This window comes from Paroedura picta, chromosome 9, assembly GCF_049243985.1.
Source record: "Paroedura picta isolate Pp20150507F chromosome 9, Ppicta_v3.0, whole genome shotgun sequence".
NCBI classification, from domain to species: Eukaryota; Metazoa; Chordata; class Lepidosauria; order Squamata; family Gekkonidae; genus Paroedura; species Paroedura picta.
In genome coordinates, this window is record NC_135377.1 from 74580285 (window position 1) to 74596122 (window position 15838).

General features: G+C 48.3%; 1 protein-coding gene across 7 annotated transcripts in view; it reads right to left on the minus strand.

Annotated features, from left to right (window-relative positions):
- The window catches only part of TRIO (trio Rho guanine nucleotide exchange factor), a 309088-nt gene that overhangs the window by 233363 nt on the left and 59887 nt on the right, over positions 1–15838 (minus strand). For all 7 annotated transcript variants that reach the window (XM_077353339.1, XM_077353341.1, XM_077353340.1 and 4 more), the window contains exons 3-5: positions 15305–15419; positions 11772–11964; positions 9126–9638 (exon numbers count right to left, since the gene is read on the minus strand). In XM_077353339.1, the coding sequence (XP_077209454.1) occupies positions 9126–9638; positions 11772–11964; positions 15305–15419 (821 nt within the window). The remainder of the gene's footprint in view (positions 1–9125; positions 9639–11771; positions 11965–15304; positions 15420–15838) is intronic.

Here is a 15838-nt window from a genome sequence, read left to right on the forward strand (position 1 = left end):
AAAAGATGGCACCCTTAGGCTGTGTACGGATTACCAGGGTTTGAACACCATCTCCACATTGAATGCCTACCCCTTGCCCCTAATCAAAGACTTGCTTAGCCATCTGGGGAAGGCACAGATTTTTATCAAATTGGACTTGCTGGAGGTGTACTACCGGGTGCGAATCAAGGAGGGGCACGAATATTTGACGGCTTTAAACACCCCCTATGGGCAATTTGAGTACACTATCATGCCATTCGGGTTAGCCGGCGCTCCAATCGAGTTCATGAATGTAATTAACGAGGTGATGCATGATTTATTGTACAGAGGGGCCTGGTTTATTTCAATCATATTTTGCTGTACTCAGAGAACCCTTCTGAACACACGCAATTTGTGTGAGAGCTGTTGCGCAGGTTGCGGGCAAACCACCTTTATCCAAAACTGTCTAAATGCGAGTTCCACAAGGACTGTGTAGACTTTCTAGGGTACTGAGTGTCCCATGTGGGCATCGAAATGGACCCAGGGAAGTCGCTTGGGACTTACTCGCTTGGGAGCCACCCCGCACGCGCAAACATTTGCAACGTTTCTTGGGGTTCGCCAGTTTTTCCTGGTCATTCATCCCCAACTTCACAAAAGTGATGCTGCCCATAACGGACTTGTTGAAAACCAAAGGGGGGGGGGGAACAAGCGACTAAGCCAAGCACCCCACTGGCTTGGTCAGAAAAATGCCAGGTGGCTTTTGAGTGCCTAAAAGCACTGTTCACCACTGAATCGGTGCTGGCCCACGCAGACCCTAGCAAGACGGTGCAAGTAGATTCCTCGGACGCATGGGGGCCATGATCCTCCAGGAAGGGGGGGTACATTTCCAAGAAGTTTTCAGGCCCTAAAAAAACTGGGCAATATGGGGAAAAGAGGCAGCCGCTGTCAATCTCGCCCAGTTCACTTGGCAGCATTGGCTGGAGGGGTCATCCCACCCCTTTGACGTGTGGACTGATCACAAAAACTTACAAGCCCTGAAGCAGCCCTGCTCGCTGTCCGCAAAACAAATGTGACGGCCAGAGTTCTTTTCACGCTTCAACTTCACCCTCAAGCATCTTCCGGGCAAAATGAATTTTTGGGCCGAGGCGCTCTCACGCCTCCCCCAATATGACTGTAAACGCGACAGATAGGTGGGCACAGTGTTCACCCCCTCCCAGCTGGGGTTGGCTGTAGAGACGCGAAGCCAGGCCGCGGGAAGGCAGTCTGTTCCTGGGGGGTGGGTTGAAAGGGACGTCACTAAGGATCTGGATTTTGACCGCCTCTGGCCAGACGTCCTGGAGAAGGAGGGGCTGTTCTTCAAGGGGGACAGGTTGTTTGTGCCCACGGCGGCGCAAAAGGACATTCTGAAACTGTGCCACGATTCCAAAGTGGCAGGGCACTTTGGGTTTGTGAAAAATTTACACCTCGTGCGACGGCACTATTGGTGGCCAACCTTGCGCAAGGATGTGGAACTGAATGTGCAGGGGTGTCCCATGTGCCTGACATCTAAGCCCGTGGGGGGAAAGCGTAAGGTACTTTTGCAACCGCTGCCCACGCCTTGGAGGGAGATCACCATGGATTTTATTACGGACCTCCCGCCCAGCCATGGGAAAACTGTAATCTGGGTGGTGGTAGATGCATTCTCGAAGCAAGCCCACTTCATCCCTTGTGCGGGGCTGCCCTCCGCCCCCAAGCTGGCATCCCTGTTTGTGGAACACGTGTACAAACTGCATGGGATCCCCCTGTTTGTGGAACATGTGTACAAACTGCATGGGATCCCAAAGAGGATCCTAACAGATAGAGGCTCACAGTTCGTTGCCAACTTCTGGCGGGAGCTCCTGAAGTTGCTGGGGGTAGAACAGACCCTTACTTCAGGCTACCACCCGGAAACAAATGGCCAGACTGAACATGTGAATCATATCCTTGAGCAATATCTGAGGTGTTTTATCAATCACCAATAGTCAGACTGGGTTGCTCTATTGCCACTAGCGGAATTTGCTTACCATAACAGAGTACACGCATCCACCGGGGTGTCTCCATTTAAGGTGGTCTAGGACTGACCTGATGTCAGTACCCACTTGGGAGCTCACCTCATCAGGCTCCCCGGACATACAAAAATGGGCTAGTGGGACTTCGGTCGCCTGGCCGCATATTGTGAAGTGCCTGGAGGAGGCCAAGCAAACGTACAAAGCACAAGCTGACAAGAAGCATGTGGCAGCTCCATCGTGGGCAGTAGGGGACCTGGCGTAATTGTCAACAAAGAACCTACGTAGCCAGCAGACCTCCCGCAAGCTGGGCCCTAAGTTCGTGGGTCCTTTTCCTGTGAAAAGACTGATTAACTCTGTGACTGTTGAGTTAACTCTCCCTAAGACTTATAGACATGTTCATCCTGTTTTTCATTGTAGCTTGCTGAAGAAAGCCCCGCCTCCGGTTGACTGGCATCCTGCTCCTGCTGCCCCCATCCCTGTTTTTGTAGACAAGGACACGCACTACGAACAAGATTCTGGACTCTCATTGGCATAAAGGGAAATTGCAGTATCTGGTAGACTGAAAGGAATTCCCCACGGATCATCGGGACTTGGTGGAGGCAGGGCTCCCAAACTACTAAAGAATTCTACCGTGAATTCCTGCACTGCCCCCGCCAATCGACAGGGGTTAGTGGGTGAGGGAGGGGCTCTTGGAAGGGCGAAATGTCAGAATCAGCCCTCTGCTCTCTGCCATGGTTGGTTCAGATTGACTGGAGACTCCATCTTTGTGTGTGTGTGCCCTCTTTTGCTTTATGACTCTGTAGCAACTCTTTGAACCTCTGCTCCCCTTTGATGGCCCTGAGCTTTTTCACACTGCATTCTCCCCTGCTGTGACACTTTGTTACAAATGCCCCTGTGAACATCTTATCTACAAAGAGAGGTGCCAATTCAACCAAGGCCACTGGAGCCAGGGACAGTCTGGCAGGAAGCCCGGGATGGCACCTGGTGGGGGGGGAGTATTTCTCCCTGGGAACTGGGGACATTTTGGGCAGGAGAAATGTATTGCTTTCCCTATATCGAACAGTATTGACTTCAGATGTTAGAAGACTAGGAGATCAGAACTACTTCCAATTAAAGCTTTATATTAAACCAGAAGCCTTGTTGTGAGTCTCTGCCTTTAACTGCTCTTACCATCATAGTCATCACTTCATGCGCTCTGCGAAGAGCCATCAATGTTTTTCTATCTACTGGATCTCTAATGTTTTTCCCTCCATCCACAGATACTACACCAGGAGTGTGGATGGCTGCCACAGAAGCATCAACAGAAGAAACCTGAAGGACTTTGCCGTATTCATAAACATCGTACAGCTTTTTAATAAATGAAGGAAACTGTTAATCAAAGGCTTTCTGCACTCTGCTCTTTTGTTCTCAAAAAAGAGAGAGAAGGGGTATAGCTTAGAAGCAGCACCTGTGGTGGAGAAAAATTCCTCAGCCCCCACTGCACCCGGGCTGGTTTGGGTTAACCGTCCCTGTGGCTTGGGCTCTTCAGATTGTTTTAGATGAACTGCAGCCATAGCTCTGGCCAGCATCATCTTGTTTAATGAACCTGCCAGATTCTTTACTAGTACTGAGACATCGTCAGTCAGTGATTCCTTCATCAGAGAAACTCTACGTTTTTGCTCACTATTGGAGGAGTCAGAGTGCACAGAATCCCGTCTTTCTGGCTCCTTTTGTGGGCCAATTATAGGGACGCTCAGGATCACAGCTTTCATTATACCCCTGTTTATAAGAACTTGAGGAGTGGCAAGGGAAACCTCCCACTTCAGAAATGGGACCTTCATTCTGAAAAAAGGTCACTATTGCTTCCCTCATAATCTTACAAAAAAAAATCACGTTTTGTCACTAGGGGTTTTCTCTTCCTGACTCACGTGAACCCTTGTAGGGAACCATCAGAATCACACAAGCACACAATCATAGAGTTGGAAGGGGCCACACAGGTCATCTAGTCCAACCCCCTGCTCAACGCAGGATCAGCCCAAAGCATCCTAAAATAGCGATCCCCAACCTGTGTGTTGCGGACCACATGTGGTTCGTCGACTAATTGGAGGTGTGCCGCAACGGACACCTCCCCCCCTCCGACCTTGACAACACACTTCGGGTGTCATTGTCTCCCATCAGTCCCAAATGGGACTATCTCGTTGCAGAGAAACAAGCTCAGGGTTCCCATTGATTTGTCATTGACATGAGTTAAAATTTCCATGAAAATAAAATGTTCCTTATGCTCATTGTTGTGGCGTGTCTGTATCTTATTTTGAAGGGATGTTTAAACATTACCATAGTGATCAGAGAGCGTTAGGGCAGTGGTTGAGAGAAGAGGAGTAAAATACCCACACCGGGCCTCAGTACAATTGTCAAGCGTTGAGTGGTCCCCGGTGATAAAAAGGTTGGGGACCACTGTCCTAAAGCATCCAAGAAAAGTATGTATCCAACCGTTGCTTGAAGACTGCCAGTGAGGGAGAGCTCACCACCTCCTTAGGCAGCCTATTCCACTGCTGAACTACTCTGTGAAAGATTTTTTCCTGATATCTAGCCAGACTCATAAAAAGGCTTCTGGGTTAATAGAAAGCTTTAATTGGAAGTAGTTCTGATCACTCTAACATCTGAAGCCAAGATATAGGGAAAGCAAGCAGTTATCAATATATTTCTCCCGCCCAAAATTTCCCCAGTTCCCAGGGAGGAATCCTCCCCCTCCCCCCCCAACACACACCAGGTGCCATCCCGGGCATAGAATCACAGAATCATAGAGTTGGAAGGGGCCATACAGGCCATCTAGTCCAACCCCCTTCTCAACGCAGGATCAGCCCTAAGCATCCTAAAGCATCCAAGAAAAGTGTGTATCCAACCTTTGCTTGAAGACTGCCAGTGAGGGAGAGCTCACCACCTCCTTAGGCAGCCTATTCCACTGCTGAACTACTCTGTGAAAGATTTTTTCCTGATATCTAGCCAGACTCATAAAAAGGCTTCTGGGTTAATAGAAAGCTTTAATTGGAAGTAGTTCTGATCACTCTAACATCTGAAGCCAAGATATAGGGAAAGCAAGCAGTTATCAATATATTTCTCCCGCCCAAAATTTCCCCAGTTCCCAGGGAGGAATCCTCCCCCTCCCCCCCCAACACACACCAGGTGCCATCCCGGGCATAGAATCACAGAATCATAGAGTTGGAAGGGGCCATACAGGCCATCTAGTCCAACCCCCTTCTCAACGCAGGATCAGCCCTAAGCATCCTAAAACATCCAAGAAAAGTGTGTATCCAACCTTTGCTTGAAGACTGCCAGTGAGGGAGAGCTCACCACCTCCTTAGGCAGCCTATTCTACTGCTGAACTACTCTGACTGTGAAACGTTTTTTCTTGATATCTAGCCTATATCGTTCTACTTTTAGTTTAAGCCCATTACTGCATGTCCTCTCCTCTGCAGCCAACAGAAACAGCATCCTGCCCTCCTTCAAGTGACAACCTTTCAAATACTTAAAGAGGGCTATCATGTCCCCTCTCATCCTCCTTTTCATCCACAAGTCCCTCAACCTATCTTCATAGGGCTTTGTCCCTTGGCCCCAGATCATCTTCGTCACTGTCCTCTGTACCCTTTCAATTTTATCCACGTCCTTCTTGAAGTGAGGCCTCCAGAACTGCACACAGTACTCCAGGTGTGGTCTGACCAGTGCCGTATACAATGGGACTATGACATCTTGTGATTTTGATGTGATGCCCCCCTGTTGATACAGCCCAAAATGGCATTCGCTTTTTTTACCGCTGCCTCACACTGCCTGCTTATGTTTAGTTTACAATCCACAAGTACCCCAAGGTCTCGTTCATACACAGTGTTACCTAGAAGCGTATCTCCCAGCCAGTAGGCATGCTTTTCAGTTTTCTGACCCAGATGCAGAACTTTACACTCATTCTTATTAAATTGCATCTTGTTCTCATTTGCCCATCTTCTGGAGCAGTGGTCCCCAACCCCCGGTCCAGGGACCAGTAACGGTCTGTGGATCAGTCATTATCGGGCTGTGGCTCCTCCTTGTCCTTTTCCCCAGCTGCTGCCTCGGGGGCTGCCCTGTCACAGTGCCACCAGCTCACCTTTGGTGCTCTCCAGCGGCCGCCATGGCTGGGGCTCCCCCTTGGCGTGGCACTGTGCAGCTGCTGGTGGCAGCGCCCCCCAGTGGGCGGCAGGAAGTCAGGGGAGCCGGTGGGAAAGCAAGTGGAGCAGGGGCTCAGGCGGCGGCAGTGCCGTCCCTCGGCAAAAGACAACCCCCCTCCCGGGCCTCAGTAAAATTGTCAAGCATAGACCGGTCCCTGGCGATAAAAATGTGGGGGACCGCTGTTCTGGAATATTTGCTAGTCCTCCCAATTTGGTGTCATCTGCAAACGTGATGAGTAGTCCCTCCACCCCTTCATCTAGATCATTAATAAATGATACTTTCACCCCAAAGAACTCCGGGTCAAGACACAACCCCTGGGGGCCTCAGCAGTCTTGGTTGCTGCTGTTCAGGAGCCTTGTCTCCTTCCTGGCCTGCTGTGGTCCTTTTATGGCCACCGTGTCAGGCAAGCCTTTTCTCAGGAGCCCAGGACGAAGCTGAGCTGGCTTAGCCAGGGGCCGATGAGGTCTGCTCAGTTAAAGCTATACAGAATTTCTTCTCAATTGGGGCTATTGGGGTGGGGGGGAAGGACAGCGCTCGCCAAGCCCGCTGCCTCTCCAGGGGCGCCTCAGGTTCATCCAGGAAGTCTTCTGCACCTTTATTAAAGGTCATTTGGTCAGATTGCTGCTTAACCAATTCAAAATGGCCACTGCAATTTGAATTGCACCTTTTCCTTTCCCTCACTCCCCAGCCTTCTAAATGCCCCAAATGGAAGAAAAGGTTGGATTCAGGTAAGGAGGGGAAAGGCACAGAGAGAAGTTGAGGTCTAAAGAATAGAAAAAGCTCAAGCAATGCTGCTCTCCCTTTCTGAGGCAGGGCAAAAACTGGGGAACAAGACACAACACGCAGGACAGGAAGCGGAAGGAGGATGTTTTAATTAACCCCTGCCTCCCTGAGACCAGGCATACAATGACTTTCACCCCACTATCAACATGACAATGAACCAATCTACACAAGAAATACATTTTCTGGACACTACTGTAAAAATAAACAATGGATGACCGTTCTCTTACCCAAGCGCTGGGGGAAGTAAACCTTTTCTTTCACACAGACAGCCCCCCAATCTCAAACAACTCCTCACCCACAACAATGCAGCATTAATGGGAACATGGACACTGGGGCTAGAGCTTGCAACAAACCCAGCTGCCAACTTTGCTGCCACATACACTCCAGTGGCACAATTAGTGGACCCAACAGCATCACCCACACCATCAAAGGCTTATTTACTTGCTCATCTTCCAACACTGTATATGCCATCAAAGGCCAACAATGCCCCTCTGCTCTCTACATAGGGCAAACAGGTCAAACCCTCCGCCAAAGGATCAATGGATACAAGTCTGACATCAAAACCCACAAAATTGAAAAACCTGAACACTTCCAGGACATTCAATAAGGGACCTGAAAGTAGCTGTTTTATTGCAAAGGAACTTCAAGAACAGGCTAGAGAAATGCACATTATTACAACACTCAAAACTATGACATTCCCTGGACTCAACAAGGATCTAGCTTTTTTATCTCACTATTCATGCTAACCTTGTTTAATTTGTGTATCCATATTCCTCACAATTTATTTTATTTTGGACAATGTGACTGTAAGGTGATGGCAATGGAATGGAATTTTGAGTTTAACTCCCTGGTCTTGGGAGGAGATTCCCTTGCAGGGATGTTTCACACTTGTAGGGAGACAGAGGGGGCCAGCAGAAAAGGGCGAGGTGGGAGTCTTTGATCACAGACATAGACAATTCTATTTCTCCTATGAAACATATTTCTCCTATGTTTTTGTGAACTACAACTGAATTCAGCGGGACTGATTGGCTGTTTTGTCAAAGAATTATCATAGGGCTGTATTTGGATGTCTGACACAGTTTACTGATTTAACAGAATTAATTTTTGCTATATATTCACACTCTCATGAAGGGAGTTCATAGTCTGAGGAAGAGTGCTTCCACTCAATCTGATATAGTCACTGAGTTCACTGTATTGTTCCTGTTCCTCTACATCAGTGGTTCTCCACTTTCCTAATGCCATGAGACCCTCATGAGAGCCAGTTTGGTGTAGTGGTTAGGAGTGCGGACTTGTAATCTGGCATGCCGGGTTCGATTCTGCGCTCCCCCACATGCAACCAGCTGGGTGACCTTGGGCTCACCACGACACTGATAAAACTGTTCTGACCGGGCAGTGATATCAGGTCTCTCTCAGCCTCACCCACCCCACAGGGTGTCTGTTGTGGGGAGAGGAATGGGAAGGCGACTGTAAGCCGCTTTGAGCCTCCTTCGGGTAGGGAAAAGCGGCATATAAGAACCAACTCTTCTTCTTCTTCTTCATGTTGTGCTGACCCCCAACCATAACATTATTTTCGTTGCTACTTCATAACTGTAATTTTGCAGTTATGCATCATAATGTAAATATCAGATATGCAGGATGTATTTTCACTGTTACAAATTGAACATAATTAAAGCATAATAATCACAAAAACAATATATTGTGAAATATTTCTTGTTCCAAATAAATGAAATTTTGTCTATAAGCCTGGTGTAGCATGGGTAACCATCTTAATATAGCAACAGTAAACTACATTGCTACATTTTCCAACAGTCTGTGAGAGTCTGCCTGTGGGTGCACCCACTTGGAGATGGCTAGAGGAGCTGTCTCAGTTCCTAAGACCATTGGAAATATGTGTTTTCCGATGGTTTTAGGCAGCCCCCAAAGGGGTCCTGACCCACAGGTTGGGAACCACTGCTCTACGTTTCATGCGATCCACCTTGAGCCCAAAACAGTTCCGCCAGGGCCTGCAAAAGTGAGTTCCTCCACCAGGCATTTTGTTGAGGTGACGGGAGCCAAGCACACTCACTAGGCCTCTGAACCTCCCTCTCGGGAATCCATGTACCTGAACTGAACTGAACAACCTGATTGTTATTCTCTGTAATTATCCCCCAACACAGAGATGGTTGCATTTCCCAAATTTACCTTTTCCGCGTCTTGTTCAAAAAGTCTGAGTTGAAAGCATTGGTCCAGTTTCAACTTGCGCATGTGCCACATCTGATGCAGATGCTGCCGTGTTGAGTGCAGCCTGTCCAACATTGTCGACACTTTCGGCAAGAGGTTCTGCAGATCTGCATTCCCTGACCCCGAGTTCTTTTTGGGGAAAGTATCACTGCTCTGTATCCTCTGCAGCAGCTTCTGTCCTTCCAAGTCCAGGTCCTCAATGGGGGCTTTGATAACCTTCTTCTTCAACTGCGAATGTTCCTCAATCATGCTCCGAGCTGCCTCCAAGTCCTGAGGCAAGTCCTTTTTGGCCAGTATGTCCTGCAGTTCCTCCAGCCGGGACAGCATGTGAGTGGCATTGCTGATGTAATCCTCAAAGGCAACTCTGATTTCTATCCATTCCTCATGGTTGTATTCCAAGCAGCCATCGAATTCCGGAGTTAACTGAGAAGGATCGACAACTTTGGTAAGACCTTCCAGAGACACCATGTTTGTCTGAAAAGTAACCAAGATGATAAAAGTTTGGATGCAGGATTCTAGATAAGCACTGCAAAGTAGTTTAGGTGTTAATTAAAATACAACCTGCTAATGTTGATTATTTCTGGACTACTTTTTCTGCAGATGTGCTCTTCACCTACGAGATCCATTCAACACCCCAGCCAAAGAGGTTAGGCCGACTCAATTTAGTAGAAGGTGTTTAAACTCAGGCCTCTGTAGCCCTCTGCACCTTAGCCATCTTTCCTACTTGTGTCTGCTTCAATGGCAGACAAACCTGTTGCAGTGCAATCCTATGCAGAGTTACTCTCGTCTGTAACTGTACATAGGAATGCATTGTGTGAGCAAAAACTACTTTTGAGTCTAATGGCACCTTTAAGACCAACCCACTTATATTCTGGGTATAAGGTCTCATGATGGCAGCTGTGAGGGTAAAGAGCTGGTAAGAACGGATTGTACTTACTACATTTTTCTTCTTTTTCTTAAACAGTCAGTTCTTTTCTCTGTAAATTTCTGTTACAAATGCCACAAGACATAATGATACAGGAGGGTCAGGCCATGTCGGTCTGAAGCCATAGAGCAAAGTTGGGAGTCCAGGGGAACCCTGAAGAGCAGCAACATTTTATTCTGGGTATAACCTTTCATGCGCACTCTGTCACCCAGGATAAAACTCTGTTGGTCTTAAAGACGCCCATGGAGTCAAACTCTGGTCTGCCTCTTCAGGCTACCCATGTGAATGTATTTCTGACTGAAAATTTCAGACTCAAATTACTTGTGTCTTAATCCAGAGATCCAGATGCATTCAACACATGCATGTAGCTTACCAGTCCCAAGGAGAGAGCAGTGTATGGATGGCCAGTGGAACATAAAAGGGAGGGGAAGTCCACTGGATGTAGGGACCCACCCAGGGACTCTGGACCCACCCAGGTTATGGTCAGCGTAGTGTAACAGTCCCTGGTACGGGACTAGGGTATGGAAGTCTGGCGTTCAAAATCCCCTACAGCCCTGATCCTTGCTGGCCAACCCTGGCTACTCAGATGGACTCACCTCACCTCACATTACATGTCTGCTCCCCAGAACTCCCTGGAACAGGGGCAAAACATAAACACACTAGCCTGATCAGTACAGGATCACAAAGTGCAGCATAATCAACACTCCTTATGAGAGCCATGCTTCCCTAGAAGCAGCCACTGTCCTGAAATCCAGCCCTTTGCTCTCATTTGTTCCTATGGCTAATATGGAAGCAGAGCTGAGGCAGAGATGCTGAGTATTCTTGGGACATGGGTGGGGGGAGTGGGGAGGGGCTTCTGGAGCTGTGTCCCTGCTGGGGGACTTCCTGATGGCCCCTGGGCTTGGCCAATGTGGCTCCTCTTAAGAACTTAACTCAGAGAATTTCAGAACAATTCACATCCTTACTGGTTCTAAAGGGCTGACCTTGTTGGTGATAAAGGCACATTCCTCAACTTGAACACTGTTTTAAAATACAATGTAACACTGAAGAACCCCCCCCCCCCCGCTAAAGTGGGAAAATCCACAGCAGCCAGAAAGCTATCAGATCTTACAAGACTGCAAATTTAAGATCAATAATTAAACCTCCAGACAGCTGGGAATTGCTTAAAGAAATCATGTGCCTCATAACAGGAAAAGCCAATTTAATTTAAAATACTTTGATCCTGCAACTTTGTGCTGTTGGACCGGGGCAGGCCTCTCCAGGGAAAGAAAACTGGGCCACCGTGAGGGCAGCTGTGCCCTGCACTCTTGATGATGCCGTGGAATGGCCAGAGTGCCTTTCCTGACTCTCAAAGACAAGTTGGTTCCTATGCATGAATGAGAAATGGGAGAGAACGAAAAATAACACAAAGAAAAGAAAAAAGAGTCCCCCCCCCCTTTAGGCATTCAGGTTTTACACACTGCCTCGGGTCCATCTGCAGCATATCCCGCGGAAGTGCCCACCACGGGCAAAAGTGTAACACAGAAATGAATCCTTGTTATAAACTCACTCCAGTTGACTGTGTATGTTACATTTTCTGGTCAGTGTTAGTAATACCACAATTCCTGCAAGCAGCGATCAAAGGCAGACTTCTGAGCTGACCCCTGGGGGGAAGGAGAATCCATCTTCATGGCAACAAATACCTCAAATTCGAATTTGGAGCTTCCAAAGTTAGTCCGCTGTTTCTGCCAAAAGTTGTCAGGCTTGATTATCAGTGCAACATGAATGCAACAGGGAAAGGATTCTTGCAAGATCTTCAACAGTGGCTTAATAGAGTCCCATTTAGATCCACGCATATCTACAATAACGGTGAAACCTCGTTTACATACTTCTTCACTGGAAGGCAAATGAGACAGCTGTTAGAAATGCCCACCCCGGCAACCAAATCTGCCCATTCCGGTCTTCCCATGCTCCGACTGTATAGGAGCTTCGCCTGCAGATGGATCATATGACTACTGTTATTACTGTTATCACCTGGTACCATATGTTATCTGTATCTTTTCTTGTTCCCTGTAAACTGCCCTGAGCCTTTGGGGAGGGTGGTATATAAATACAATAAATGAATGAATGAATGAATGAATGAATGAATGAATGAATGAATGAATGAATGAATGAATGAATGAATGAATGAAGTCTCACTGAAAAGTAATGCAATTTATTTATCATAGGATAGGGCTGATCCTGCGTTGAGCAGGGAGTTGGACAAGATGGCTTGTATGGCCCCTTCCAACTCTATGATTCTACTAGGGGCAAAGCCCGTTGTCTCCAAGAATACAACGGGCGCTAGAGCTTGGCAGTGGGAAGAGGAAGGGGAGGAGTTGTCCAGTCTGTAAGGGCATGGGGTTGAATGTTGAGGCCTACTGCACAGGGTTGTTGTGCAGATGAAACAGGAGCCAGTTTCCTCTGCAGAATAACGCTCTGCAGTTTCCTCAAACCTGCAGAGAGTTGCAAAGAAGAAAGACACATGGCTTGGCTGTGTCTAACCCCCGGCCAGAGCAGTATTTTAAGAGAGAAGGGGCTTTTCTGTGGCCTCCCTGTCAGGCAACTGTTTGGCAGAAGGGGAAAGTCCCCCCCCTCAAAAGGAAGGCCCTCAGGCTCCCCTGTGTTGCTCTTGGAAAGGCCTCCCTCCCCTCAGTCAGGGCCTGTCAGAGGTTCCTTCGCAGCAAGCCTGAAGGGAGGGAGGAGGAGGGAGCGCACTCTGCAGCCTCCTGCCAGCTCTGTCAGGGTTGTGAGGCCATTTGCAGTTGGACTTGCCAGTTAGGACAGCCTTGGGCCGAAAAGGGCTTGCGCAGCCTGTGGGGCTGGCACATCCCCCTTGGCAGCCCTGCTGACCTCCTCTCCCTGCGGTGGTCAGGAGCAGACTGGCAGCCAGACTGGGCTGGGTGAATGGAATTTTGGTCTGTCCTGGTGAGGGGCCAATAGTGCGCCTCCCCATTGGCTGCTTGGCCCTGGATGGACACTCGGAGGGCCCAATCAGTCACTTTGTGGCTCCTGATTGGGCCCTCTGAGTTTTTATCCTGGACAGTGTCCGCCCTAACTCCTCCCCAGGTGGCCTTACCCTTTTATTTAACCGCAGGAGTGGTTAAAGATGATTCTAGGGTAGGATGACATTAGCCAAGGGCTGGCCCAGAAGTAGTTCTGCAAAATGAAAAGCCTTTTGAGCACTCACAGCCTTGTGACTCACAGCCAGCAGCACTAGCCCGAATAAGGTTTTGTCAACCCTGTGATCAAGAGCCCAGTTTGCCACATGACTGCTTGCCCTGCACAGCCGTCTTCATCTTCTGTCAAGAGCAGCATACAGGGAGACCTGGCTCTTGATCACGCACCCCGGAATGGAGGGGACCTCGCGGGCCAGGCATCCGTGAGGCACACAGCCATGTGTGCCTCCTCAACAAGTCCAAGCTACGGCTACCGATTTCAGATGCCCTTTTACATTTGAGGCACAACCCTCAAAGGCTGCATAGATGACTCACATGGTTGGGTCACCCCTGCATCAGTGAGGAAACCTCTGAATATGCTCCAGATTGACATTTAATTCCTACATGGAGACAGCCATTTGAAGGGATAGTTTCAGTCACTGGGCATCCCACAGGCAAAAGGACTGTTACTGACAGCAGTAAGCACAGCCTGGATCCTCCTGCCACTTCCTCTATGCCCCCTCTTTCCCAGGCCTGGCCTTGTCATCACCCAGAAACGAGTCTAGACCTGAGTGACCCTGGCTCACCGCTCAAGGGGCCACAACCTCAAGGTGTATCCCCACCTGCTCTCTCTTAGGACCAAAATAGCCACACCCTATGCCAAGGACAACCAATGGGTGAAAAGCAACAGGGGGGAGGTGTAGCAATATATAAATCTTTATACTTCTGAAGAAATGCAGGTACCTGAGCATGAAAGTTCAGTTCAGTATTTGGTAAATATAAAAGTGGTTGGAAAGGAGAATGGTATTATGGTGGGGGTCTGTCATAGACCACCAAGCCAGTCAGAGGGCTTGGATGAGATACTCCTACAACGAATGACACAATTCTCAAAGAGCGGGAGAACAATGGTCATGGGAGACTCAATTTCCCAGATATCTGTTGGAAGACCAACTCTGCTAAAAATATAAACTCCATTAATGTGTTAACTTGTCTGGCTGACAGCTTCATTTCCCAGAAAGTACAGAGGGGAACCACGGGGTAGAGGGAACACGTCGTAGTAGTGACCATGTGATTTTCTCCATCATGAAGTTCCTTCAGTAAGTTTATATAATCTCAAGAATCAAGGTCAGCCTTTCTTCATTCCAGGCAGCACATAAGCCCTCCTGTCAATGAGCAGTCCGTGCTTCCATTCACCACATGGGAAGTGAGAGCAGGTTTGAATATCCTGAATGGGCCCCAGCAGTTTCCCTAGGACAGCTGCACAGATTGCCCACTAGCATGGCTGTTCCATGTGATCAGTGATGCTGATTCCAGAATATTGCTGGTCATGGGAATAGGATGTGCACACATTCCCTTCCTCCAAACATTCACATGTGCAAACAACTGGACCACTGAGTGAAAGCAGGGGGCAGTGCCTGAGTGCTCGTACCCGCTGCACCAGCCTGCACAGTGAGTGACCACAAGGAGGGCTATAGTGTATCTCAGCATCTACAAACAAGGGGAAAAACCTCCCCATCCCCCAAAGGAAAATGGCCTGTTCAGAGAAGGCTAAGCTGCACTTCTTTACATGCTGCTCTTTTATGTAAAGAGAGACATGAAGTTTCACAAACCAATAAGAGGTACAAACCCTGATTCTCCATAAACTGGTCTCTTTAATCGGCAGAGTTTGGAGTATCTGCCATGCCAATTCAAAACCTGCTGCTATGAGACACAAGTCACTCTGGGTTTCTGCTGAATGGTAATCACTAGAAGACACCATTTTTAAAAAGAAAAACTGCAGTCCGGTTCAGAAGGCAGGAAAGTAATTTTCTTCCAAGTGAACAGCAGCAGTCTGCGGCATCTTTAAGCAGCCCAAGTTCTCCAGGGCAAGTTGCTTCATGTTTCGTTGACAAGTTATTTCTCCTCTCAAACAACTGGGAGTTTAGAAAACATGAGCTGGCTATGAACGCACATAGGGCCCTATGAAACCACCATGTTTTGACACAGCATTTCAAAGGACAAGGCTCCAAGTTGTAAGGCATTGATGACAAAGTCCTTACCTAGGAATACAAGCGAGATATGAAATCAGCCTCCTGAGGTCCTCCTGTCGTATTCTATCGTGATTGCTCCGAGCTGGAAACGTCAGAATGGGGCCTCCTCGCTTATCTCTCCCGCCTGAAAAACAAACAAGCAACAAGCGGAGCACCAGATATGTGCTGTGGTGTACAATGATGTGACCCTCCACAGGGCAATCTGACAGCGCACACCAGAGCAGACAGCTTGGCATCTGTAAGTACAGTTTTAGCACAACAAAAGTGTTAAGAGCCTGTACAAAATGCAATGCATGTCATCAGGGCAAGATGCTGCTAGCAAGGTCTTATTTTTAGGAATACAAACCCTACGCACTTACTCCACTGGTAGTTATTTACTTCCACTTATGGCCACCCAGTTTGATCTTCACAATCCAGCAAAAAGCAGGTCAGAAAATCAAAGTGCTGTGCCCAATGGCACCCGGCAACCTTTGAGGCCACATATTGCTCATACAACAATGGATCTCAGACAGGAAGGCAGGCCCCCAAATGGGTCATAATTCT